Raw genomic sequence first — 27,818 nt, 5'->3', positions numbered from 1 at the left:
AGAACTTGAAACCACTGAGACCGGAACTGCAGGTCAGCCCCCTTCAACCTGGGATGGCATCACTGGGTTGGGAGCAGCAGCCAGAAGCACCGCAGGATGGTGTGTCAACTCCAGAGGGGAGCTCCTTGCTGTTTGTTGGAACCTACTCGCTCTCTGAGATCATCTCAGAAACAGCTACTTGATGTGCCTTCATTTAATCAGGTTTATTTAGAAGAATGCAGATCATCTATTTTCTACATCAAAGGTCCGAAATTATGGAATGCATTGCCCATTAAACTTTGTTCAATACAAAATATGGACCAGTTTAAAAAAGCACTGAAAACTCATTTATTTTTTCAGGCTTTTGGATCCTCTGATGTATGATATTATTTTAATACCATGTACATTTTCATCTGTTGTATGTTTTAAGATGGCGTTTGGAATAGTTTAAAATGAACCCCAGTAGCTCTAGCACCGGAATAGTCCTCCACATGAACTCCTGAGCACCATCCTCAGAGGTGCTCTTTACCAGCCAATCGTCAAGACAGGGAAACACATGGATTCCCAGCCCACGTAGCAACACTGCGACTACCACTAGAAATTTGGTGAAAACCCTGGGAGCTGATGAGAGGCCAAAAGGCAGTACTGGCAGTGATGTGTTCCCACCCGAAATCGTAGATACTTCTGGTGGGCTAGAAGTATTGGGATTGAGTATATGCATCCTTTAAGTCCACAGAGCATAGCCAATCGTTTTCCTCAATCATGGGGAGAAGGGTGCCCAGGGAAACCATCCTGAACTATTCTTTGACCAGGAATTTGGTCAGGGCCCTTAGGTCTAGGATGGGATGCATCCTCCCCCCCCCCCCCCCACTCCCCCCCATTTTCTTCTGCATAAGGAAGTACCTGGAACAGAATCTCTGCCCTTCTTCTCCTGGTGGAATGGGTTCAAGCGAATGAGCCTTCACAGAAGGGCTGAGAGTTCCTCCACAAGTACCTGCTTGTGTTGAGAGCTGAAGGAAAGAGCGCTCGGTGGGCAATTTGATGGTTTCTGAGACCAACTGAGGGCATATCCAAAATAAACTATTTGGCGAACCCACCGGACGGAGGTTACAAGGGGCCACCTTTCGTGAAAAAATTTCACTCTCCCCCCAACCAGCAAGTCCAGGACACTGATATTGCGGTTATACTCTGCTGGAGCCAGTCAAAAACCCATCCCCTGCTTTGACCAGGAAGCATCAGGGGCCATGGGTGCATGCTGTTGACGAGAACAAGTGCGCTGGAGCTGAGCCTGAACAGGCTGGAGATGTGGAGGCAGATGCAGAAGGGGTCCAGCAGGAGAGACAATAGATGGTATCAGTATGTTTCTTGATCTGCGACCTCTTCAACCGACACTTCTCTGTTAATGAATCCTTCGACGCCCCGGAGCTCTCGGCACCATGGGTCGAGAGCGATCGATGCCTGTGCTTCATGGCCTTGAGGTCGGGTCCGACAGTGTACAGCCCAGGTGCCCTGCACAGCAGGAGGCCTCAAAGCAGGTGGAGACCCACTTGATACTTCATTGCTCCCAGTATCAGAGGGTCCAGCACTAGCCATGCTTACCGACGCTCAACACCGATGCCGATGTCACGGAACTGGACTTGGCTCCAAAACTTCTCTCTCGTTGAACCTCTCTGGAAACCTGGGTCCTCTTCTTCATACGAAAACAGAGTACACAGCTGGGCTATGGTCGGGTCCAAGACACTGAAGACACCAAGAATGGGTGTCTTTTCCAGAAATCATACAACTGCACTAAGTACAGCGCTTAAAGCCACTGGGAACTTTTATGGGCACAGATGGAAAAACTTACTCGGCTAAATTAAATGAAGCAATGGTGCCTGTAAAAGGGGCAAGGTAGCAAAAAAAGGAAGGGAAAAACCCGGCCAAAGTAAATGCCTAAAAATAGCCGGATAACAAAGGAAAAGAAATGGGTTCTACAAATGGGAACATACACAAAAAATAAAAAAGGCTGAAAAAAATCGCCAAGAGGCACAAACAAAAAAAATTCATTGGACCAAGTGAGAAGACGGTTTAAAAAAAAAAAAAAAAAACACCCTCTCCTCACTGCGGTAGAAAAAGAACTGAGGGGATTGCGCTCTTATGACAGGGAGCACTAGTGGAGTCATCATAAGGTTGAAAAGGATCGGTGATAATGGTGATCCTTGTGGTACTCCGCAGTCTGCTTTCCACGGTGATGATATGGTTGAGCTTGATTTCACTTGATATGTTCTAGTGATTAGGAAACCCTTAATCCATTTAAGTGTGTTTCCACCAATCCCGAAGTAATCTAGGAGTCTTAGTAGTATTTTATGGTTGACCATGTCGAACGCACTAGACATGTCGAATTTGAGAAGTATGCTTTTACCTGTTGCCATAGGAGCTAGCTTTTCAAAATGATTTTTTTTTTTAACAGGTAATGCATTTCCCCCCTCCTCCCCCCTACCTCATTATTCAATATCTCTCTGTGAAACAGCAGTAATAAAAAAGGCAAGTGCGTTTTTATAATAACCATTGCATTCCATAAAACAAAAAGGAGCAAGTTCCTACATTTTTGCTATACAGAGAATTCCACATTTCAGAGTGAAGCAAGCTTACTTTAAATAAAGCTATAAACAACAAGTGCTTTTTGGCCTGAAAACAAACCTTGACCCCACAGCTGCGCGGAGGAGAGGGAATTAGGGAAAAGTTTCCTTCTTCAACTTTTTTTTTTTTTATTATTTTTGTTTTTATTTTATATATGCCTTGAATTATAACAGCATAGCATCAAAAAGTCAAATATTTAACATAATACAGTCATCAAATCCAACATTTAACATTTAAGATGTCTAATAACCTGTCCTTCTTGCAACCCCGCCTTGTACCCCCCCTCCCCCCTCCCTATCTCCTTTTAAAGGAGTTCCTCGCTGTTCAATATTATAACACAGTTATCCTGGTTGGTTAGAATTAGAGTCTCTACCGATCTGGAGTATGTTTCTCTCATAGTCCTTGGTCCTCACATCCGAGGCACAATTAGCTGAGGAGCATCAAGCTCTATCCCAGTTTGTGCTCTCCATGCTTTGTATTTGTCCCATACCTTGATAAATTGGCTCATTTGTCCATTTCGAATCACTGTCAATTTCGACATCTGGTAGAAGTAATCCATTTTATGTATCACCTTTATCGTTGGCGGGGCCACCGGATTTCTCCATGCTGCCGCCACATTTATTTTACTTGCTACCAGGAATGTGGTGGCCAATTGATGTAATGATGGTGGCAATCCCTGTGGCCTAAAGTGTAGTAAACATTGTTCTATCGTCAATGGGAAGGTTCTGTCTAAGATTTGTTCAATTGTTCTATGGATTTCTTCCCAATAAGTTTTGATTTTTGGACATGACCACCATATATGAAGCATATCTCCCGCTTCTAAACAGCCTCTCCAGCATCGATTGGATACCCCCAGTATCATCTTTGCTATTCTATCCGGTGTGAAATACCAGCGATATAATATCTTCTTCAACTTTTTAACGTCGTCTGGCGGCTGACTCTGTTCTGGGGTGGGCCGGCTCCCTTCCCTGTACATCTCTGGCTCACTCTCTGCCCTTCTTCAATGTTCCAGGCCGCCAGCAGCATCAACGCGGTAGGCACACACTACCTTCGACGGCTCCAGAAACTCTCCCTCTGTTGCAGCATCCCGCCTATGCGGGACAGGAAACTGTAACAGAGGGAAAGCTTCCGGGCCGCCGAAGGCAGTGTGCTTACTGCACTGTCACTGCCGGCAGCCCGGAACATTGAAGGACAGCGGTGCAGGGCAGGAGCGGGACGGTGCAGGGACTGGAGCGGGAGGGACAGGCACTTTATGCCCATGCGCCACCACTGCTGCCTCAATTATTGGGCGGTAAGCACTAAGCACACACTATCTTCGGCGGCTCCGGAAGCTCTCCCTCTGTTGCAGCATCCCGCCTATGCAGGACAGGACACTGTAACAGAGGGAAAGCTTCCGGGCCGCCGAAAGCAATGTGCTTACTGCACTGACACTGAGTCACTGACGGCGCGGCGGCCCAGATACATTGCAGGACAGCGGTGCAGGGCAGGGAGTCAGGATGGTGCAGGGAGCGGGAGGGACAGGCACTTTATGCTAACGCGCCACTGCCTCAATTATTGGGGGTGCTTGAGCACCCACAGCACCCACAGAGTCGGTGCCTATGCCTGTTGCTATTTCCTGCTGGAATTTAGTTAGGAGAGTAATTAATACTGTTTCGGTGCTATGTAGAGGGCGAAATCCTGATTGTGATTAATGTAGTATTGTGAATTTGTTTATGTAATCATTAAGTTGTTTGATTACCATGCTTTCCATTAATTTGACTACCAGTGGGATAGATGCAACTGGGCGGTAGTTGGTGATGTCATTTGTTTTTTTCTTGGCATCTTTTGGGATAGGGGTGAGTAGGATGTTGTCTTTTTCCTTAGGGAAGAGACCTTGTTGAAGCATGTAGTTTAAGTGGGATGTGAGGTCTGCTATGAAGCGGTGGGGGGCGGATTTTATTAGGTAACTGGGGCAGGTATCCAAGTGACAGTGAGTGTTGGAGAACCTGTTAATCGCCTGGGTTACTGTATCGGCGGTAAGGAGAGCGAAGTTTGACCAGGTTCGGTCCCGCTGGGTATTCACCAGGGGTTGGGTCCAAACCATCGATGAAGTTTTCGGTATCCCTGTTGTCCAGAGTTTTGCGTAGGTTTGCAACTTTTTCGTTGAAGTATTTAGCAAGATTGTCTGCAGATGGGATGTCAGTATTGGTTTTGGTGGCCGGAGTTATGTCCAGTAGTTTGTTCACGAGTTGGTACAGTTTCTTCATTTCTTTGTAGTCTGGCCCTATTTTAGTTTTATAGTATGACCTTTTGGTCTATCTTATTGCGTATTTGTATTTTCTTTGTATTTGTTTCCATGCGTTGAGTGTGTGTAGATCTTTTATTTTTTTTCCATGCGCGTTCGAGTTTCCTGGACTGTGTTTTTAATTTTTTCAGTTCTTCATTGAGCCATGGTATCGAGTTATGTCTGTGTGAGGTTCTTGTTCATAAGAGTGCTATTTCGTCTAATATGCTTCTACATCTTTTATCCCCATTCTGAGAGGTAGTATATAGAGTCCGTTTGAGTTGTCCAGTCATTATTGTATATCTGTTGCCAGAATCTTTCTGGGTCTATTTGGCCTCTTGTGCTGTGGGTTATGCATTCTCGTATGCGAAGAGAACCCCTTTTCCGCCATTTTAGGGATAGGTTTAGTTTGTAATGGTCGGTCCATGATATTTCTGTCCATTACGTTTCTGTTATTATTAGGTTCTGGTCTGTGGACAGTTTGTGTGAGATGGGTTGTTTGCATGTTTGGCCATTTAAGATCCCATAAGTGAAGGAAGTCCTTGCATTCTCGTGCGTTGGTAGAGTTTGGGTCTTCTAGGTGTAGGTTAATGTCTCTTAATACTAGTATATTGTTATTGGATACACAAGTATTTGAAATGAAGGCCATGAAGATTGACTGGCTTTCGCTCCAATTGCATGATGGTCTGTAAAACAGTATGCAATTTAGGTGGTCGAGCAGGGTTTTGTGGTGGATTTTGATTGAGGCTATTTCGAGTTGGGTTGTTATGGACTCGGCAGTGGTTTCGATGGTAAAATGGGATCGATATATTAGTGCTATGCCTCCGCCTCTCTTTTCCTTTCTGGTCCAGTGAGTGATTTTGTAACCTGGAGGGCATAGGTTTAGGATTATAGGGTCCTCTTGATCCAGGTTTCAGTGATGAAGAGTAGATCAAGTTTCTATGACATGATCTAGTCTGTTACTATTGCTGTTTTGTTTACCACGGATCTGGCATTAACGTAACCTACTTGAATTTTTTGGTATGGGTCTTCTGTGTTCGGTGTTATGTGGACTTTTGTCAGTTGTCGTCTCTTAGTTTGTGTGGGTTTTTTTTATGATCTTTCTTTCCCTTCTGTTGAGGTTGTCTGTTTGTGTTCTTCCATCGTTTTGGTTGTTGTCAGTGTGGTGAGGTGTGGTGTATCTGTTCAGTCTATGATAGTTATGTAGTATTGGTATGGTGTTACTTTCTGCGAGTGGGGTGGTTAGTGTTAGGTGGATCAGCGATAAGGAGTAGATTGCTAGGAGTAGTTTGACGGTATTCATTATGGTTTCAATTCACTTTGGGCTGCAAGTAGGCCATGTTTGATAGGGTGCGTGGTAGGACTTCATTCTTTGTGATGGAAGCTTGTGTTCTGGTCTTATGTGGTTTATGCATTTTCGGCTTGCCTTGAGCTATTGAGATCAATAGCTGGTCCGGTCCTGTATGATATTGATGAGCAGAGGAGGTGTGTGTGTGGGGGGGGGGGGGGGGGGGGGAATAGTTCTTTGTCTCCTGTTAGCTAGTTACTTCCACTGTGAAGTTTCAGTGTCTTAATTGTGTCCTTGGCGTAACAGAATAAAACTGAAGTCTCTTTCTTTCTAAGGTTTCAATTATTGAATAAATATAGATGATTTACTCACAGATGTTCTGAAGTGTTGCCTCAGGGCACAGAGACTCCATATTCTGTAAGCTGTAATAGTGGTTGGAGGTAGGAATCAGAGGAGGGTAAGTTATATTGTAGAGATGAGTAGATGGTGGGAGTCACACGGGCTAGGTGGCTGGAGAGTGCAACAACTTAGTGGGAGGATATAGAAATGTTTCTAAAACAGAAATAGTGAGGTTTCTAGAATTCAATGGATTGCAGGAACCGAGGAAGCATGGCTGAACTAGAGGTATATCTTGTCAGACAATCTGATTAATTCTTTGACTGTGTGACCAGACAGCTGGATCTAGGAAGAGTGCTAGATGTTGTATACTTAGATTATTACAAAGCCTTTGACGCTATTCTGCACAGAAAGTCTGTACTGAAGGAACCCAGTTTAAGTAAGTGACTGGATTAGAAACTAGATAAGTGAAAGTTGACAAAGGGTTGTGGTAAATGAAGGTCACTGTAAGGAAGGACATTCTCCTTCTTACCTACAAATGCACTCAGTCTGCTGCCCCTCACTATCTTTCTACCCTCATCTCCCCTTACGTTCCCGCCCGTAACCTCCGTTCACAGGATAAATCCCTCCTCTCAGTACCCTTCTCCACCACCGCCAACTCCAGGCTCCGCTCATTCTGCCTCGCCTCACCCTATGCTTGGAACAACCTTACTGAACCCTTACGCCAAGCCCCCTCCCTGCCCGTCTTCAAGTCTTTGCTTAAAGCCCACCTCTTCAATGCTGCATTCGGCACCTAACCCTTACCGTTCAGTGAATCCAGACTGCCCCAATTTGACTGCCCCTATCGGACCAACCGTTCACTTGTCTATTAGATTATAAGCTCTTTGAGCAGGGACTGTCTCTCTTTGTTAAATTGTACAGCGCTGCGTAACCCTAGTAGCGCTCTAGAAATGTTAAGTAGTAGTAGTAGTAGTAGTGGTGTGCTGCAAGGATCGGTTCTTAGTTTTGTTCTTTTAAACAACTTTGTAAGCGATATTGTGGAAGGTTTGCCTCTCTGCAGAGGATACCAAAATATGTAATAGGATTAGATATCTCCAATAGTGTGGATAATATTAAGAGGGATCTAGCGAAGGTTGAAGAATGGTCCAGAACTTGGCTGCTAAGATTTAAAGCTAAAAAATGCAGAGTCATGCATTTGGCCTGCAAAAACCCAAGGGAGAGGTATAGAGAATGACACGGGGGACAAAGTTTGTCCCTGTTCCCCCCTCCCATCCCATCAAGCTCTGACCCCAACTGCACAAACCTGTGCAAAATATAAAGATGGCACATGCTAGGGAAGTGCAACTAGGGCAACTGCCTTGGTCCCTGATTAGGAGAGCCCCAAGCCTGCTGGAAGCTGAAGAAAGTGCAGCCTGGTAATGGACTCTGGGGTTCCCTCCCAAATTTCTGCCCTGGGCCTCAGTCATGTATAACACCAGCTCTGGCAGAATGTACATTTCAAATCTGATATACCCCTCACAAAATAGAAAATAAAATTATTTTTTCTAACTTTTGTTGTCTGGTTATTTTTCAAATCTTGTTGGTCTCAGGCTCTGGTTTCTGCTTCCCTCCATCTTCTCTTAACTCAATCACCAGGTTCTCCTGTCCATTTGGCATGTCTTCTCACTCCATGTTCCCCATTCATCTTCCAATCGCTTGACTACATCTCTTCGTGATACTTTCCCCTCTTCTTGGATTAAAATATCTAGACATGATCTTTCCCCTTTAATATTATATCTGGTTAATCTGAGCCTGTCTACCATGTTGGTACCTACCCCCTGGAAAAAAGCAATAAATTATTCTTGAAAAATCCTGTATCTGACCCCTCGGTCCAAAGCCACTGCTGTCCTCTCTCGAGCCTCTCTATTCTTTTGAAAAATCACTTCGAAAATGGTTGTTGAACAGTTACTTGAGTTTACTGATCACCATCACATTTTGCACCCCCACTAAACTGGATTTCGGGCAGTTCACAGCACAGCATTGTAACCGCTCTTAGCAATGAGCTTCATTCTTTTCTAGATGCTGGTAAGGTAATTCTCTTAGTCTCTTTGGATCTTTCTGGTGTATTTGATCTTGTAAATCCACTCTTTATTGCTGGCTCAAGTTCGCTCTTTGGGTATTTCTGCTACGGTGTATCAGTGGTTCTCTTAATTTCTTTCAGATAGAAGTTTTGCTGCTTCCACTTCTTCCTCAATCTCCTCTACTAGGTCTATTAGATGTGGTGTTCCTCAAGGTTCTATCCTTTTCCCTCTATTATTTAACATTTTTCTGAGTCCCTTAGCACTTCTCCAAGATTATACCATCAAATTTTCATCGATACAGATAATATTCTCATTTTCCCAGTTTCTCCTGCTACTCCGGATCTTGCTCCTCTTCAACGGTGTCTTCATGGTTGTTGGAACACAAGATGGTTCTCAATCCTACTAAAACAGCAGCTTGTTGGATTTCAGGTCTACTGCCTCCCCCTTCTATCTCACGTAACCCCTGACATTCAAATTTCTCTGGTTTCATTATTTGGGTGTTATTTTTGACTCAAAACTGTTTTTTGATCATCAGGTCTCCAAGTGATAACGAAGGGTTTTTACTGGATTCTCATTCAAACACCTTTTTGATTTTGCTGCTCTCCATTCTCTAATTCACGCCTTTGTAATCACTCGTTTTGATTACTGTAACTCTGCCTTACTGTGGTATTTCAGGGTATCTTCTTCACTGTTTTCAAACACTTCACAACACTGCAGCCTGTTTTCTTTGCAATGCTAAATTGTGGTATCACATTTCACCACTTCTATCTCATTTGCATTTGCTGCCTATCCTCTTTAGATGTTGGTTTAAGGTTCTTTGTTTAACTCACAATGCTTTTCATCTTGGCTCTCCCTCTTATTTATCTTCTGTTACTCTTCATTAACACCCCCTCTCGTGCACTTCGATCTCTGGATTCTCACCGCCTAGTCCTCCCATCAACTAGGAATGCACATTATGAATCAACCCGAAGTTCAGCCTACTATTTTTCATCCCACTCATTAGGGAATAGCCTTCTTCCATATCTTCATTCTGAACTATCATTCCCCAAATTTAAAACTCTGCTGAAAGCCTACTACTTTGAGCAAGCATTTGGATACCCTTTAGACCCCTCATCCCTTGGATCCTTTGAAGCTGCATTAGCGCAATAGTTTTTTGGGGTTTGGGTAACTTGAGTTCTTGTGTGAGTGTGGTATACTTTCTGGCATTCTTTTCAAATATTTTATTATTTTTAATGTAATTGAAAGTTGCCTAGACCTGGTTACAGATTTGGTGGGGTATCAAATTTGAAATAAACATCTGTGTCCCTATTGTCCACCATGTTCAGCATCTCCCTCCCCTGTTTTCATATCCCCGCATCCATCATCACCTCCCTATCCTCTTCCAGTGTCAAACATCGCTCATCTATGTCCCTGGCCCCCCATCTCCCTTCTAACATCTCCCTTCTGTGTCTGCATTGCCTGTGTCCATATACCCATATACCATCCCCACTCAGTATCTCCACTTTGTGTCCCTTTCCCTATGACCCCCCCCCCCCCCCTCCAAGCACATCATGTCTCCTCTGTTTCTGTTACCTCCCAATGTACAGCTTCTCTCTCTTCCACACCAGTATGTCTCTCTCCTCTCTAACCCCACCTAGCTTCTTTCCCTCTCTCCCTACCCCTTCTAGCATCTGGCTCACCCGCTTGCCCTGCTTCCCTTTCTCCTTCCCGCTGTGAGTTCAAGTGGTTGACTCTCTCTCTTCCAGATCTTGGGGAACTGGGATCGATTCCCACTGCAGCTCCTTGTGACTCTGGGCAAATCACTTAACCCTCCATTGCCCCAGGTACAAATAAGTGCCTGTGTATACTATGTAAACCGCTTTGAATATAGTGGTAAAAAAGCCACAGAAAGGCAGTATATATCAAGTCCCAATTCCCTTCCCTTCATCCTCTCGGTCCAATATCTCTTTCCCTTCCCTTTTCCTTATCGTGGGCCAGCACCCTTCCCTCCAGCCCCCCCACCCCCCATGGGTCCAGCACCTCTATCCTTTCCAAACATCCCATACTTCCAGCACCTCTCATTTCCCTTCAGCCCCCCCACCCCCACCCCATGGGTCTAACTTTTCTACCCAGTGCCTATAATTTTCCTGCGAATAGCAGTGATTCACACGGCTTCATGGCCTTCTTTCTGCTGCATCCCACCCTCTCTACTGCAACATCCTGTTTTGATCACTAAACAAGAAGTTGCAGAAGAGAGGGTAGGACGCAGAAGGAGGAAGGCCATAGAGCAGGTCTGTGTAAATCACTGCTGGCTGCAGGAGAATGTAAGTAACAAACCTGTGGGGATGAAGACAAGAAGGGAGCAAAGGTTTTGGGCTTTTTTTTTTTTTTTTGTTTGTTTTAACCACAGGAACAAGGCTTTTTACTGTTCCCATAGCGCAGTTTTGTTACTGCATCCTCAGTAATTCTGACTGCAGTGTTGTCATTACCACTGATTTACCACAGTAAATCCACGGTAACAGTAACCGTGTCATTTTCTAAGGTATAGTATAGGGAGTGAAGTATCTCTGCGCATGAAATAAGAGTGGGACTTAGAGGTAATCGTGTCTTATGATCTTAAGGTGGCCAAGCAGGTAGAAAAAGTGCACTGGGAAAGGAGTGGCCAGCAGGAAAAGGGAGGAGATGGCAAGTGCCTCTGTATAGATCCTTTGGCAAGACCTCAGTTGGAGTGGTGTACAGTTCTACAGACCATATCTTCAAAAGGTAAAATAGGATGGAGTCGGTCTAAAGGACAGCTACTAAAATGGTCAGTGGTCTCTGTCAAAGCATATGGGGACAGACTTAAAAATCACTATATCTACAAATATATATTTTGGAAGAAAAGAATGCCTAGTTCTTTATTTGAATTGTACTGTACATGATTGTTTGCCTGCTGTACTCCAGCTTGAAACAAAGTTTCTGATAAAAGGGGATTATATATACTGATATATACTGATTTGAATTAAAATTTAAATACAGAGGCCCCATCTCTAAAAGGATATGAGAGTACACGTGGCCCAGAGGAGCTATCAGAATAAAGATATGCACCACAGGTCTCAGAACATATATAAGGATCTTTCCCTTCAGAGAAAGAAAATGGACATATAGAACGGCTTCAGCGGAAGTTGTGAGACCAAAACAGTAAAATTCATTGAAATAGGATCCTGAGATGAGGCAAGCTTGGAAGTACTGCATGTGGAATAGGCAGATTAAATGGGCCTTTTGGTCACCATCTGCAGAGATAGCATTATTAAAACCCTATTATTCCACAGAAAACATAGATAAGGTCCAAGAACTACACATCCCCACAGAATTAGCATCTAAGAGGCACTCACCGCTGACTGAAGCCTGTGACTTCTTATTGTCTGCAAAGAAAACACAAATATGATACCCATTATTTTCACCAGCAGTTTTTTGACAACTCAAGCAGTGTTCTCCACTTCAATCAGAAGCAGGCTAAAATCAAGCACCATGAACCCTCATTTACACTACCAGGAGATGATCTTCTATATTTTATAGTCCCCATCCAAAACATATTGTAGTGACCATGTAGGAGTGATGTAACTTGGCTTTGTTCAGAACCTTACAACAACAGGCCCTGACTGACCATCTCTGCATCACTCCGACAACCATCATCATAATCTCCTTCCCTTGGACCACTGCCTTCCAAACACCCCTTGTCCCTGCCAACCCAGAGACTTTCTGCATGGTGGTATGCAGTATCATCTGAGCCACAGAACAACCCTTAAATGGATAAATCAGATCTTACCTGCTATTTTTCTTTCCATTAGTCTCACAAGACCAGTTTGGAACTTGTGGGTTATGCCCGTCAATCAGCAAATGGAGACAGAGAAAATCCTGTGAGCTCTGTCCTATAAGGGCACCAGGCAGTCTTAGATCTTCAGTTTATTTACAACAAAGCAATGGAAAACTTGCTCTTCATTTTTTTTGATTACTCTTTTCTTCTCTTTTACTTTTTTTTAAACAAACAGCAAGAGAACAGTAATGTGAATCAATTCCAGAGCATCTTCAGTACAAGGGGAGCTGTACTGGGCTGGTCTGGTGGAACTGAAGTAAAGAAAATTAGCAGGTAAGACCTAATTCATCCTTCATTAATGTCCTCACCAGACCAGTCTAGAACTTGTGGGACATAGCAAAGCATTCTCTGAGAACAAAACTCTTGTTCTGAGGACTTCATCACTGAAGGTGGTATCTGACCTAGCAGTCACATCTAGTCTTATAGTGCTTTTTAAACATATGAAGAGAGGACCAAGGGCATCTGCTTACTATTGAGAATATAAGCAAAGGAAACCACTTCCTTGAGACAATCAGCATTCATAGCTCTAGAGGCCACTTCACCCTTTCTGAACCCCTCCGCGAAAAACTACACTGGCTCCCAATCAAAGAACGCATTGCTTTCAAAATCTGCACCCTGGTTCACAAAATTATCTACGGTGAAGCCCCGGGATACATGACAGACGTGATCAACCTACCAACTGGAAACACATCCGAATCAACACGAACATATCTGAATCTGCACTACCCAAGCTGCAAAGGGCTTAAATACAAATCAACTTACGCATCCAGTTTTCCCTACATAAGCACACAACTGTGGAACGCACTACCAAAAGCCTTGAAAACGACATATGACCACCTAAACGTCCAGAATACACTAAAAACTAACCTGTTTAAAAAAGAATACCCTACCGATCCAACTTAAATGCCTCATCTCTGCAACACAACAAAACTAAATACGGAACGCACATAACACAACTCTTCCGCTGTATGATTCCCTAATGTGGCTCTGCCACATGAACTTTATCTTACCACAACATCACTTTGCATTTGTTCACACCGGAGTCAGCAAACGCCTCTCCGGTACCATGTAAGCCACATTGAGCCTACAAATAGGTGGAGAAATGTGGGATACAAATATAACAAACAAACAAATAAATAAAAAGGACAAACAGTGTCAGTTTTCCAGAACTCATTGGTTATCTCCAAGTATCTCAAAAGGATTCTGTGGACATCCAAGTATTTAAGTACCTTAAACTCAGTCCTATATTCTTTCCTCCTAAGAAGGAAGGTTGAGAAATTGGTTCAAGTGAAACAGAGGAACCACTTTCTCAAGAAAGGAAGGAACTGTACAGACTGAAACCCCGGTTTCCGTAAAGAAAACCACAGGAACAATCTCTACAAAAACAGAGCTTGATGTTCAGAAACCCTGCAAGCAGACAAAATGACTAAGAGAAAAGCTGATTTTAGTGTAATATCTTTAAGAGTCGCTTTCTTCAATGGTTTGAAAGGTGAAAGGCCTAGTGTCTTAAGCAGCAGATTCAAGCTCCACCCAGGATAGTTTGGACACACCAAGACCTGAGATGTATTACCCCTTTTAAGATTCAAATCACATTGGGATGAGCATCCAACAAAGACCTCGCCAAGCTTGAAACCATGCCAGAGCAGCTACCTAAAAGCTTTGAAACAAGACCAATCCCTTCTTGTGACTCTCCTGGAGGAAAGCTAAAACCTATGCTATTGATGCTTTAAAGGGAGATACAGCTATGGCAAGACACCACATGCCTAACACTAGCCAGACTCTTGCATACACCAAAGAAGTGTCTCTCTCTCTGGTGTGGATGAGTATTAAAATAACATCTAACACAACTGCTCAAGATCCAAGTGGTAAGACAACAGGGAGAGGGATCTTCCACCACCGCGGGGCCTTGCACTAGAAAGTCCTTCTCCAGAGGAAGGCAGAGAGGTCAATTGCTCTGAAGAAAAATTAGATCCATAAATCAAGGTCATATGGGCCAGTCCAGTGCCATCAGCACTACTGGGCCTGGCTAAAGCGAAGTTACTCACCTGTAGCAGGTATTCTCCAAGGACAGCAGGCCAAGTATTCTCGCATGTGGGTGACAACAAAGATGGAGCCCAGTGCGAATGCTGCCTAGCGTGTATTAGCTAAAGAAAGTTCTAGCAGCATCCCACCACATATGCACGGGTACCTTCCTGCCTGACACGTGAATGGGGGTCCATCAGTCAGATGACATGGCTGAAGACAACTCCTAGAGAAGGCAGGAGGGTATGCAAGAAGGGTGAAGTTGGATTCTAGACTTTAAATAAATTCTGCAGGACTGTCTGACTGAACTGGCTGTCACACTGTGTATTCTGCTCAAGGCAGCAGTGTGATGTGAATGTGTGGTCTGAAGACCACGTCACAGCCTTGCATTATCCTCAATGGAGGTTGATCTAAGTAGGCTACCAACATAGCCTGACACTATGAGCCGTGACATGACCCCCCAAGAGTCAGCCCAGCCTGGGAATAAGCGAAGGAGATGCAATCTGCTAGCCAATTAGAAAGTGAGCATTTGCCAATGGCTAACCCCATCCTGTTAAGATTAAAACAAAATATTTTTTTTAAAAGACTAGTCTAATGGTATGCAGTACGCTTTTGCCAGGATGGGCATGAGATTTGGGGAAAAAATGCTGGCAGAAGATTGACAAGTTAAGAAGGAACTCCAGGTGTGTGTGAAGAACTACTCTTTTTTGATGACATTTTGTGTTAGGTGGATCAGCTACTAGGGCCTGACGCTCACTGACTGTGAACTGAAGTAACCTCCATTTAAAAAAAAAACACAACTTCACAGGTCAGATACCTCAGTTGGGTGAGAACAACATTGAGATCCCATGACACAGTAGGAGGTTTGACTGAGGGCTTTGCAAACCGCAAACCTCTCATGAATCGAACAAGAGGCTGTACAGAGATTGACTTACTCTCTACACAAAGATGATAAGCACTGAGTGTATCCTTACAGAGTTGGTTTTCTAACCAGAGTCAGAGAGGTGCAGGAGGTATTCTATCAGTTTTTATGTACGGAAAATAAGAGGATCTAGGACCTTGAACCAGACAGTAAACTTCCATTTAAAAAAATAACATCTCTTAGTGGAATCTTTCCTATAACTAAGATTTTGGAGACACCCTCAAGCAGATCCAAGGACTGAAATTATATGCTCTCCACATCTAGGCCATGAGGGCCAGGGTGTGGAGGTTGGGGTGCAGAAGAATCCCCTCGCTTTGCATGATGGTCGGAAAACACTCCAGTTTCCACAGTTCTTCAGAGGACAACTCCAGAAGAAGTGGGAATCAGATCTGCCTCAGCCAGTATGGGAAGATATGCATACAGAAGACCCTTCCCCCAATGTAGGAAAAAGGCATCTGACACTAGTCTGCTGTGTGACTGAAGCCTGGAACAGAACTGAGAGACTTTGTTGTTCAGATGAGTGGCAAAAAGATCCACCAAGGGAGTGCCTCACTTGGAAGATCTTGCAGGCTATGCCCATGTTGAGAAACCACTTGTAAGGTTGCACCACCCTGCTCAGTCTGTCCACCAGGCTGCTTTCTTTGCCAACCAGTTACATGGCCCGTAGGACCATCCCATGAAGGACAGGCCACTGCCACATCCCCACTGCCTCCTGAAACAAGAGGTACGGGAAAATTAGGTTCTTACCTTGGTAATTTTCTTTCCTTTAGTCATAGCAGATGAAGCCATTACGTATGGGTTATGTCCATCAACCAGCAGGGGAGATAGAGAGCACTCAAACTTTCACAGTGCCCTCTTGGCCAGCTAGCTCCACTGCCTCTTCAGTATTTGAAGCTTCCAAAGCAGTATGGCAAACCGCAATGGGAATCACAAGAGCTTTCCTCACAGCGAACGATGGCCCATCACAAGGGCATGAACTCATAAAGGAGGGAATGCACATCCTCCTGGAGGGAATAAACGCATCCTCCTATTTATAGAACTGGAGGGGAACACACGCGCCTCCTGGAGAGAATCAACACATACTCCCAAAAAAACATGCTGGAGGGAATGAACACATCCTCCTAAATTTAAACTGAACATGAATCCTGAAGATTGTTTTCCAACTTTCTCCCAAGGAAGGAACTTCAGGAAATTAGAACAGAACCTGAAAACAGATTCACAGCATACAGACAATCATACAGGGAGGGCTCATGGCTTCATCTGCTATGACTAAAGGAAAGAAAATTACCAAGGTAAGAACCTAATTTTCCCTTCCTTGTCATCAAGCAGATGAAGCCATTACGTATGGGATGTAACAAAGCAATCCCTAGATAGGGTGGGAACAAGCCACACCACGCGCTAGCACTTGTGCACCAAAACGCGCATCCCCCCTGGCAGCCACATCCAGCCTGTAATGTCGGGCAAAGGAGAGCTTAGAAGCCCATGTTGCTGCACTGCATATCTCTTGAAGAGAGAGTGCTCCAGTTTCAGCCCAAGAGGAAGAAATCGCTCTAGTAGAATGTGCCTTAAAGGCTACAGGCGGAACCCTGCCGGCCAGCAGATAAGCTGAAAAGATAGTTTCTTTGAGCCAGCGGGCAATAGTGGCTTTAGACGCTGGAGACCCTCTGCGAGAACCGGATAGCAAAACAAATAGATGATCAGAAGTCCTGAAAGAGTTAGTAACTCGCAGATACTGCAGCAGAGTCCTGCGCACATCCAAAAGGTGCAGCTGCCCAAAAGATTCTGGAAACTCTTCATCTGAAAAAGAGGGCAAGAAAATAGGCTGGTTTAAGTGAAAGGCTGAAACCACCTTAGGCATAAAGGAAGGCACGGTCCGAACCGTGACTCCGGACTCTGAAAATTGCAGAAATGGGTCTCTACAGGACAGCGCCTGGAGCTCTGACACCCGTCTCGCCGAGGTAATGGCCACCAGAAAAACGGCCTTCAGTGTCAAGTCTTTCTCCGATGCTCGCCGAAGCGGCTCAAAAGGAGATGCCTGCAGGGTTTTCAAAACTAGCCCCAGGTTCCAAGCTGGACAGGGTGCTCGCACTGGAGGTCGGAGCCGAAGCACCCCTCTAAGAAACCGTGCCACATCTGGGTGAGCAGCCAAAGACACGCCTTCCACCTTACCACGAAGGGAGGCCAACGCTGCCACCTGCACCCGCAGGGAATTATAGGCCAAGCCTTTTTGTACACCTTCCTGCAAAAAGTCCAGAATCGGCGAGACAGGAGCCCGCATTGGAACAATGGCTCTGGAAGCACACCAAAACTCAAAGAGGCACCAAATCCTGGCATAAGCCACGGAAGTGGACCGCTTGCGGGCTTGCAGGAGAGTGGAAATAACTTTATTGGAATAACCTTTATCCCTCAATTGCGCCCTCTCAATAGCCATGCCGTAAGACCAAAGCGGCCGGCGTCCTCCATGGCTACCGGTCCCTGAGTCAACAGGTTCGGTACCAGGGGTAACAGCAGAGGAGCCTCCAGGAGCATCTGTCGGAGGTCTGCATACCAAGGTCTCCTTGGCCAATCCGGGGCGATGAGGACCACTTCTCCTGGGTGCAGCCGAATCCGCAAGAGCAGGCGCCCTATCAAGGGCCATGGAGGAAACACATAAAGTAGACCCGGAGGCCAGGGTTGAGCCAAGGCATCCAACCCCGCCGAGCGAGGATCTCTCCGTCTGCTGAAGAAGCACGGGACTTTGGTATTGGCACTTGTCGCCATTAGATCCATCACGGACTTGCCCCATTTGGCACAGATCTGCAGGAATACTTCGGCTGCCAGATTCCATTCTGCTGGATCGATCTGATGCCTGCTCAGATAATCGGCCTGCACATTGCTCTGACCTGCAATATGAGCTGCCGACAGACAGGCCCAGTGGCAAATCAGTTCGGCCTGCGCGGCTAGTGCTCTGCACCTTGTTCCGCCTTGTCGATTTATATAGGCCACCGTTGTCATGTTGTCCGACATCACTCTGACAGCCAATCCTTCCAGGGTCACTTGAAAGGCCAGAAGCGCCTGAAACACCGCTTTCAACTCTAGGCGGTTGATGGACCACTCCGACTCCTCGGGTGTCCATAGACCCTGGGCATTCTTCCCCTTGCAGTGTGCGCCCCAGCCCTTCAGGCTGGCATCTGTTACCACTAGGCACCAACCGGGGAGCGTCAGCAGCATTCCTCGCCGCAGCATGCTGTCCAAGAGCCACCACTCCATGCTGAGACGGACCGCAGGGAGCCAAGTAAGTCTGCATTGGTAATCCTGAAAAATAGGAGACCATCTCCGGAGTAGGGAATACTGTAGAGGTCTCAGGAGCGCTCTCGCCCAGGGTACCACTTCCATCGTGGCTGTCATCGATCCCAGCAGCTGGACAATGTCCCAAGCTCGCGGGCGGGGCATCCTCAGGAGCAGACGGACCTGATTCTGAAGCTTGCACCGCCTTAGCTCGGGTAGGAACACATAGCCCGAGACTGTGTCGAACCTGGCCCCCAAAAACTCTAGAGATTGTGAAGGGGACAGGTGACTTTTGGCCATATTGACGACCCAGCCTAGAGATTGCAGTACTGAGACCACTCTGGCTGTAGCTTGTAAGCTCTCTGTTGCAGAGTCTACTCTGATGAGCCAGTCGTCTAGGTACGGGTGAACCCTGATACCTTCTCGCCTGAGAAAAGCAGCTACTACCACCATTACCTTCGAAAAGGTTCGGGGAGCTGTGGCGAGGCCAAAAGGCAAGGCCCTGAACTGGAAATGTTTTCCCAACACCGCAAACCTCAGAAACTTCTGGTGCAGGGGCCAAATTGGTATGTGCAAGTAAGCTTCTTTCAGGTCTAGAGACGTGAGAAACTCTCCTGGCTGAACCGCCGCAATGACGGAGCGCAGGGATTCCATCTGGAAATGCCGCACTCTCAGGGACTTGTTCACTTCTTTTAAGTCCAGAATAGGGCGAAAGGACCCACCTTTTCGCGGCACCACAAAGTAGATGGAGTATCGGCCACAGCCTTGCTCGGCGGGAGGCACCGGGGTCACTGCCCCTAATTGAATCAGACCTTGTAAAGTCTCCTCCACCGCCGCCCGTTTGACGGCAGAACCGCATCGGGACTCCACAAACACGTCTCTTACTGGGGCGTTGAATTCTATTCTGTATCCATCTCTGATCAGGTCCAGAACCCACTGATCTGAGGAAATCTTGGCCCACTCCTCGACAAAGAGGGAAAGCCGTCCTCCGATGACAGGCATCGAGGAGAGGGCAGGCGCACCATCATTGAGAGGGTCGCCCCTGAACTCCTGGTCTTGAGCCACCAGCTGCGGAACGCTTGTCCGAGCGAAAGGAGTTCCTCTGCTGACCATGGGCACGTGAAGTGAACCCAGCAGAACGCCCCGGGCGGTACCTTCTAGTTTCACGGAAGCGAGGTCTGTACGAGGAGTGGACCGCCTGGCCCTTAGAGGAAGGCCTCTGCCTATCTTCGGGCAAGCGCTGGGGTTTTGGATCACCCAGGCCTTTCACAATTTTCTCTAACTCCTCACCAAATAGGAGAAGTCCTTGAAAAGGCAACTTCACCAACCTTTGCTTAGAGGCCATGTCCGCTGCCCAGTGTCGTAGCCACAGACGACGGCGAGCCGCCACTGCTACTGCCATTTGTTTAGCCGAAGCTCTGACAAGGCCATAAAAGGCATCAGCCAGAAAGGTCAAGGCCACCTCCATCCGCGGAGCCACATCCAAGAAGGGCTCCGCTCCATCTCCGGGCTGAGCCACTGCCTGTTGCAGCCAAGCTAGGCAGGCTCTCACAGCATAACAGCTGCATGCAGACGCCCGAACAGTGAGACTTGCAATTTCAAAGGACCGTTTCAACGCTGTTTCCAGCCTACGGTCTTGAACATCCTTCAGGGCAACACCTCCTTCAACAGGGAGAGTAGTTCTCTTTGCCACCGCAGTGACTAGGGCATCCACTGTAGGCATTTGAAAACGAGCCATATGTCCCTCACGCAGAGGGTATAATTGCCCCATAGCCCTGGAAACTCTCAAAGGTCCCTCGGGGTCAGCTCACTGAGCCGAAACAAGCTCTAGGATGGAGTCATGCAAAGGGAAGGCCCGAGCAGCTTTCTTGGTACTAGCCATCCTGGGATTACCCGAGGAGGCCATGCCACTGTCAGGATCTTCAATCGAGAGGGCCTGCAGGGTATCTGAAATAAGCGCTGGCAGCTCATCACAGTGGAAAATCCTCACCGCAGAGGGATCATCCAGATCCTGTGGTAAATTCGCACCTGACTCTGGTTCCTCAGACCAAGAACGTCTGTCAGAGTTCTCCGAATCCTCACACCCCGACCACGGGGGGGAAAAAGGTGCACCACAATCTGAAGGGGAATTAACCCTTCTGCGCTTATCTTTAGGCCAAGCATCCGGGGAAAAAAGCCTCACTGGGCAGTCCCAGGCCAGAATCCATCGGGGGGGCAATCAGAGGAGCCTCAGGCGACCCTTGAGGAAGGGCTCTTTTCATCATGTATGCAGCAAAAGCACAAAATCCGGGGAGAAAATCTCACCCTGGGCACCCAAATCCTGTCCGGTGCTAGCCACTCCTGAAATAACCTCATCTCAAGGTGCCCCACCCGGCTCAGGTCTCTCCGTGTCCACGGAGGCCGCGCCATGCGGTGTAAGCAAAATGGCGCCCGCTGCCAGCTCAGAGCGGGAAGAAACATCGCTCGCCATGCTCGGGCCGGCTCCTACACCAGTACAGCACGATTTACAGAGCCCTGCTGCTGATTTGCGCTTGCCACAAGTGGAACAGTGCTTTACATTGTCCGCAGCCATCGCCGAAAAAACGGCGGTAAAATCCAAAATGGCGGTCTCGCGCCAAAATCGCCCCGATCGCGGGCCCACCCCGGAGGAGTTGGAAAACACTCTTACCTCAAAGGATCTAGTGTACAACTACGATCCTGCTGAAAATCAGGTCAAAAACCTCTGTTCCAGCGTCTCTGCGTTTAAAAACGCGACGCGACTTTTTTTTTTTTTTTTTTTAGCTGTGAGGAAAGCAGAGGTATTGAAGACTCTGGAGGCTCAGATGAGTGGGAAAGGCAGGGAAAGGGTGAACCTATATGCCTGCATCCACTGTTGGTGGGTAAGGACAGGGAAAGCAAGGCAATATGTCCACATCCACAGAGGTATGGGTAAGGCAGGGAAAGGGCTAACCTATGTGCCTTTAAAGTGAAGCTGCTATAGCCTCCAACACCCCGGTTAACAACTGGCAAGCCAGGAACCACCTCCCGGCAGATTTTTCTGGAGCTCGAACAAGCTGCAGCCACCCTGCTAAGGGAGATAGAGAATACTGAAGGGGCAGTGGAGCTAGCTGGCCAAGAGGGCACTGTGAAAGTTTGAGTGCTCTCTATCTCCCCTGCTGGTTGATGGACATAACCCATACGTAATGGCTTCATCTGCTTGATGACAAGGAATATTTGGTTCTGTAACTGATCTCTGAAAGCTTTTAGAGTGTTCCATACGGCCCTTATATCCAAGAGGTTGATATGGAGATATGTTTCCTGAGAAGACCGTGCCCCTTGGGTGTGAAGCCCATCTACATAAGCTACCCATCCGAGGTTAGATGCATCCGTTGTCAACATCTTCCGAGGGGGTGGAATTTCAAAAGGTAGTCCAAATTGTCCACCAGAGTAGGGATTGAACTAGCTCTGAGGGGACTCAGATGCCAGGTTCCCTGTGGCCCAAGACCACTGGGAATCTTGAGTCCATTGAGTCCCGCTCAAATGGAGGTGATCCATGTGAGTGACATGCACTGTGGAGACCATGTGGCCTAGTAATCTCAGAAGGCAAAAGTAGAGACTAATAGACGATTCACCACTGGAGACGTGAGTCCAACAGTCTTTATTATATCAGAGATAACGACCCTAGTAATCTCAACATCTTGCAAGTGTGACCTACTTGCGGCTGCGGACCTGTGAGGAAAGCAAAATCAAGGCATGGAACCAAACAAGCTTAGTGGTTATTAGATGGCAACACCAGTGATTAGGAAATAAAGTCAGTGCTGGGCAGACTTCTACAGTCTGTGCTCTGAAAATGGCAAGGACGGATCAAGTATACATATATGTAGAAGCTCAACATACCTTATACTATGAGTTTATCTTGTTGAGCAGACTGGATGGGCAGTATTATTAGTAGTATTATTATTAGCATTTGTATAGCGCTACCAGACGCACGCAGCGCTGAACACATGACACAAAGAGACAGTCCCTGCTCAAAAGAGCTTACAATCTAAATAATACAAGACAGACAAGACAGTTACGGGTGAGGGAAGTAATGGGTGAGAAGGAAGGAAGGGACAAGGGGAGGGCAATTGAGTAGTGGCTAGGAGCTAAAAGCAGCAGTGAAAAGGTGGGTTTTCAGCATAGATTTGAAAACAGGTAGATATGGAGCTAGACGTATAGGTCTATTCTAGGCATAAGGTGCAGGTCTTTATCTACCGTCATCTACTATATTACTATGTTATCCACTCTCGCTAGGAGCAAGAAGGCTCGAGCTTGAACTGTATCTAGCAGGGCTCCTGTGTATTCCACTGTTCTACTGCGTGCAGGTGGGGTAGTTTATAATAAACCCTAGTAGCTCTGGCATCCAAATAGCTCTCTGCATGGACTCCCACACCCTTTCCTATGATGTGCTGCCTCTCTGGGCATTCCAAGCCTCATTCTGCTGCTCCAACTGTCTCTCTCCATACATTCCAAGTCTCATTCTGGTGCTCCAATTGCCCTTCTGTACATTCCAAGCCTCATTCTGGAGTCACCAGAGACTATGATTACACTCCCAAGGCAACTTCTTCCATCCCTGCAGAAATCCCGTGGCAACTTCTTCCATACCCACAGGAATCTCATAGGTTCTGTGGGATTCTCACAATCCCCATTCTTATGCAGTCCTACCTCAGAACCATGCTCCTTCTGGCAAATGTAGTGACTTAACTTCCAAGTCCAGCATGAAGGCATCAAGTCCATGAGTGGACCACCCCATCAAGTCCTTATATTGAGATCCTCTGCATTGTGTGCTGCTGAAAGAACGAGAAGATGTACCTTTGCCCTGCAAAGAAGTAAAAATATTTCCAGGGCTACATCCATACTCCTTGTGCACCCTTGTTTTTTTTTGTTTTGTTTTTTTTAGGTAAGCAACAACTGTTGCATTGTCAGAATCCACTCTGACTAGCTTCCCATGACTAGAGTGCTGAAGACCTACGACATAAATGGTTGATGGCCCAAGATGCTTCCATCATTGACCACATCCCCTGAGTCACCTGACTCTGGCAGTGAGCTCCCCAGACGTACAGACTGGTGTCTGTGGTCAAAGATTTTAGACTCTATTAGGCCTACTATGGCTCCATATGAACCCATCCCATCAGGGTTTGTTAACAGCTCTTCAGTCTGCCTTTACCTTTCATCCGCATGATGTTCATGGAGAGCTTGGCCACAGGCTTGGTGCTTCGGAAGAGAACCTCTATCCTCCCCAAACACAAAGATCACAAACTCAAAGGCACAGATTATTGTCCAATTGCCAAGCTGCCCTTTTTAGGAAAGTTGACAGAATCACTGTTCTCGCCCAGTTAGAAGAGTTTTTGGAAAAGACCGACACCTTACACCCAAACCGGGTTTAGAAAAGGCCATAGTACAGAAACAGCACTCTTCAGAATTACTACACTCCTTTATCAACATTTTGCTCAGGACAAGACAGTAGTATTAAGTCTCCTTAGACATCCTCTGCCTTTGATACTACTGACCATCCTCCAATGTCTACAGGAAATTGGTGTTACAAATACAGTACTAGCCTGGTTTGCGTCATACCTCTAGGGCTGTACTAACATGGTCCACTGGCGTGACTCTCAGTCCAGCCCATATTCTTTTCCTTTGGGGGGGTCTCTCAGGGCTTATTAGCAGCCCCTATATTATTCAACATCTTTTATCCCGCTTCTCTTTCTGGCACACTCAGCACTTTCTCTCTACGTGTACGCTGATATACAAATTTTTGTACCTTATCGATTACACTGTCACAAGCAATGCAAACCTTGACATGCAAACTTGATTTCTGGCAGTGTGGTTTGATTCCCAAATACTGCAACCGAATCTTCTGGGATCCTTTTAGTCAGAACCAGCTTGCCAGAATTACAGTTCCCATTGCTGATTTCACTCTACTGTGAAGATCCTAGGTATCATACTGGATCAAAATCTAAATTTCAGGACTCAGATGTAACATATCTTACAACGTAGCTTTTACAAACTTAAGATGAACTATTCAGTTCGCAGTCTTTTTTTCTGTTTCAGCCCTTCTTGGTCTGATCCATTCCTTCATAATTAGTTAAATGAATTACTGTAACACTATAACTCGGCCTACGTCAATCTGATATTAGACACCTCCAGACAATCCAAAACCTGGCACTCAAACTGCTAACTCCACCAAATTTGATTATGTTACCCTCTCTACTATGTAATGAACATTAGCTTTATATTGGTTTACAAAATACTAAATATTCAGGTACCCCATGTACTATCGAGCCTCTTAGCTCCATATTTAATTTATTTATTAGGATTTATTTACTGCCTTTTTGAAGGAATTCACTCAATGCAGTGTACAGTAAGAATAGATCAAACATACTGTAAGCAATAGGCAATTACAGCAGTAAAAATATTCAAACAACAATACAACGTATGGCATGGTATACTACTTACAATGTCAACACAATACATAATAGAACATTATAATTGATAGTGAAGAGTAAGGCAAAGTTGTAACATATAGATGGGTAAGAAAGTAGAAAGAGCTAGAAAGTAAGGTGACTGATTTAAAGAGAGTTGCACATGAGGTCAAAGAGATGGCTAAATATTATCTCAGGGTAGGAGTGGATAAATATGTCCTACTGCAGTATGTGCAGTCCGAGTCACTTCTTGTGTGTGTGTGTGTGAGTGAGATTAACAAGTTAGTTACTTCTTCCAGTAAAGGCCTGGTTGAAGAGCCAAGCTTTCACCTGCTTCCTGAAGTACAGATAGTCTTGTGTTAAGTTAAGCGGAGTATTTCAGGCAGTGCATTCCAGAGTTTGGGGAAAACTCCGGAGAAGGTTCGCTTGCAGATATCACATTGAGTAATGTCTTTTGGAGAGGGTTCAGTTAGTGAAAGTCCTTGGAAGGACCTTAGTGTCCTTGGCAGTGTGTGGAGGATCATCCTATTCTTCAGATACTGAGGGCAATTTCCTTTCAAGGTCTTGAAGAACAGACATAGAATTTTAAATTTAGCCCTGTGGTCATGTCGCTTGCAACCTTCTATGAGTCTTGCTGCTGCATTCTGAATCAACTGGAGCTGGTGCTGGCCCTTTGTAGTCAGACCATTGTATAGTGCATTGCAGTAATCCAGTCTTGATGTTATCATGGCATGCACAATGGGATAAGATTTACCTTCTCAATGTAAGGAGAGAGGCAGCGTAGCTGTCGCAAATAGTAGAAGCAGCTCTTGAAGGTTGCTTGGATTTGGAGAATCAGAGTAAGTGTTGAATCTAACTGTATTCCCAGGTTCATGACTTGTAATTTGAGGGGGAGTTCATACTTCCCAAAAGGGATTTTGATGACAGGTATGTATCCACTTGAGTTAGGGACCCAGAGCAGCTCAGTTTTACTTGGGTTCAGGCAAAGTTTGTTGTATTTAGCCCATTCTTGAATTGATGTTAGACACGTAATCAGTTTATTCAAGGCTGTAGGTAAGTCAGGTTCAAAGGGTATGAGTAGCTGAACATTATCCGCATAGATGCAGAACTAAGTGTCCACTGACCGAATCAGCTCAGTTAGTGGCTTGAGGTTGATATTGAACAGAATAGGTGACAGTATCGATCCTTGTGGTACCCCACAGGTCAGTATCCATGGTGGTGATGAGTTGCTGCCAAGCATTATGGATTGTTGCTTGTCTGATAGATAGGATCTGAATAAGGCAAGTACTGTTCCATTGATACCTGTTTCTGTCAGTCATGCTAGCAAGATATCATGATCCACAGTGTCAAAAGCTGCTGAGAAATCTAGTAGTATTAACATCGAGGCAAATCCCTCGTCTCAGTTTCTGTGAAGATCATCTAGCAGGGATACGAGGACCGTTTCTGTTCCATAACTGGGTCTGAATCCAGATTGACATGGATCTAGCCAGTTACTCTTTTCTAGCCAATCATTAAGTTCAACACAGACTGTTCTGTGAGTGTCTCTAGAAACAGGATGTTGGATACTGGCCTGTAACTTTCAAGTTTGTCCTGGTCAAGGTCGTTTTTCTTCAGCAGAGGGCGAACCACTGCCCTTTTTAATGCTGTTGGTAGGAAGAGAGGTGTTCACTAATTTTGTGGAGCCTTCTATAAGGCCCATACTTGCCTGCTGCACTATCTTTGATAGGCAGGGATTGAGGGAGCAGGTAGTTGGTTGAAGGTCTCTTAGGATTTTGTCAAGGCTCTCCTCTGTCATTGGGTTAAGTGTCCCATCTGTCTCTGTTAGGAGGTGGTGAGTTTGCGCACCCCTGGTTGACTTGTTGGGGACTGAGTGGGATTGCCTGTAAATCCTGGCGGAGACTTTTAATTCATATACTCCTTCAAGAACACTCAGATCATCCTCACAGCTAATACAGCCGAAATGAAAGGCCCTTCATTGTGGCTGTGTGTTCAGAGCCATTTTGTGAAAGACTGTACATCGAGAGCAGTTTGTTACCTTGAAGTGTTTATTCATCCGATGCATCAGGTTCAAACATCACCATATGAACATAGAACGTTTGTGACCTCTCAGGGAGGTGGCTGCGTCCGCCAAAAAAAAAAACTAGTGTTGGGACATTCTACCAGTGATTTACAAATAAAGAACTTCCAAATATCCCCTCCCAGGCCGAAGTCATTTTGTTGCCCTCTGCTCCTGTGCAGTTTCTCTTTGACGTCTCGTGAAGAGTGTGTCCCCATTCTTCTCTCTTACACATTAAAATAACTGAAACACTAGGGATGTTGCTTGCACACTCACACGCTCTGTGCTGGATCTGATAAAATAGTCATCCAAATAGGGATCAACCTTGACTTCCTCAATAAAGAATGGCCACTACAACCATGATCATCTTGGAAAACATTCTTGGGCCAAGGACAACCCAAAGGACATTGCTTGAAACTAGCAGTGATGGCCACAATTGCGAACCTCAAGAATCTGATACTAGAGCCAAAACTCGAAGATCTAGAGCTGTTAAGAACTCCCCTTTGCAGAACCACCAACCACAAGATCTCCATCCTGACATGAGATATGCAAAGCACTTGACTGATCCCGTTGAAGCCTAGCATCTTACGGAAAGTTTTTACTTCATTGTCCCTAAGAAGGAATGGAATATCTTCTAATTCCCTCCTCCCATTTGAGTTCAGGGACCACAGCTAACAAATCCAAAATATTCTGCAGGGTCCTTATCTTGTCCGGGATTTGGCAGGTAAATA

At 45.8% G+C, this 27,818-nt stretch overlaps 1 protein-coding gene and 1 long non-coding RNA gene across 5 annotated transcripts in view; one reads left to right on the top strand and one right to left on the bottom strand.

The window, feature by feature from the left end:
- MED15 (mediator complex subunit 15) overlaps positions 1-27,818 on the bottom strand; it is a 212,635-nt gene that overhangs the window by 117,226 nt on the left and 67,591 nt on the right. For 3 of the 4 annotated variants that reach the window (XM_030219026.1, XM_030219028.1, XM_030219027.1), the window contains exon 4: positions 11,899-11,928. In XM_030219026.1, coding sequence (XP_030074886.1) covers positions 11,899-11,928 — 30 coding nt within the window. Of the gene's footprint in view, positions 1-11,898; positions 11,929-12,332; positions 12,468-27,818 lie in introns of those variants that run through there. The other variant, XM_030219029.1, reaches the window with a different exon arrangement.
- Positions 8,131-26,919, top strand: LOC115480382. Its single transcript, XR_003943817.1, has 3 exons — positions 8,131-8,141; positions 22,654-22,657; positions 26,836-26,919. It is a non-coding gene; the product is annotated as an uncharacterized LOC115480382 (long non-coding RNA).

The sequence above is a fragment of the Microcaecilia unicolor genome, chromosome 11, assembly GCF_901765095.1.
Source record: "Microcaecilia unicolor chromosome 11, aMicUni1.1, whole genome shotgun sequence".
Taxonomy (NCBI): domain Eukaryota; kingdom Metazoa; phylum Chordata; class Amphibia; order Gymnophiona; family Siphonopidae; genus Microcaecilia; species Microcaecilia unicolor.
The sequence above is the reverse complement of the archived record's forward strand: the minus strand, read 5'-3'. Positions and strand labels throughout refer to the sequence as shown.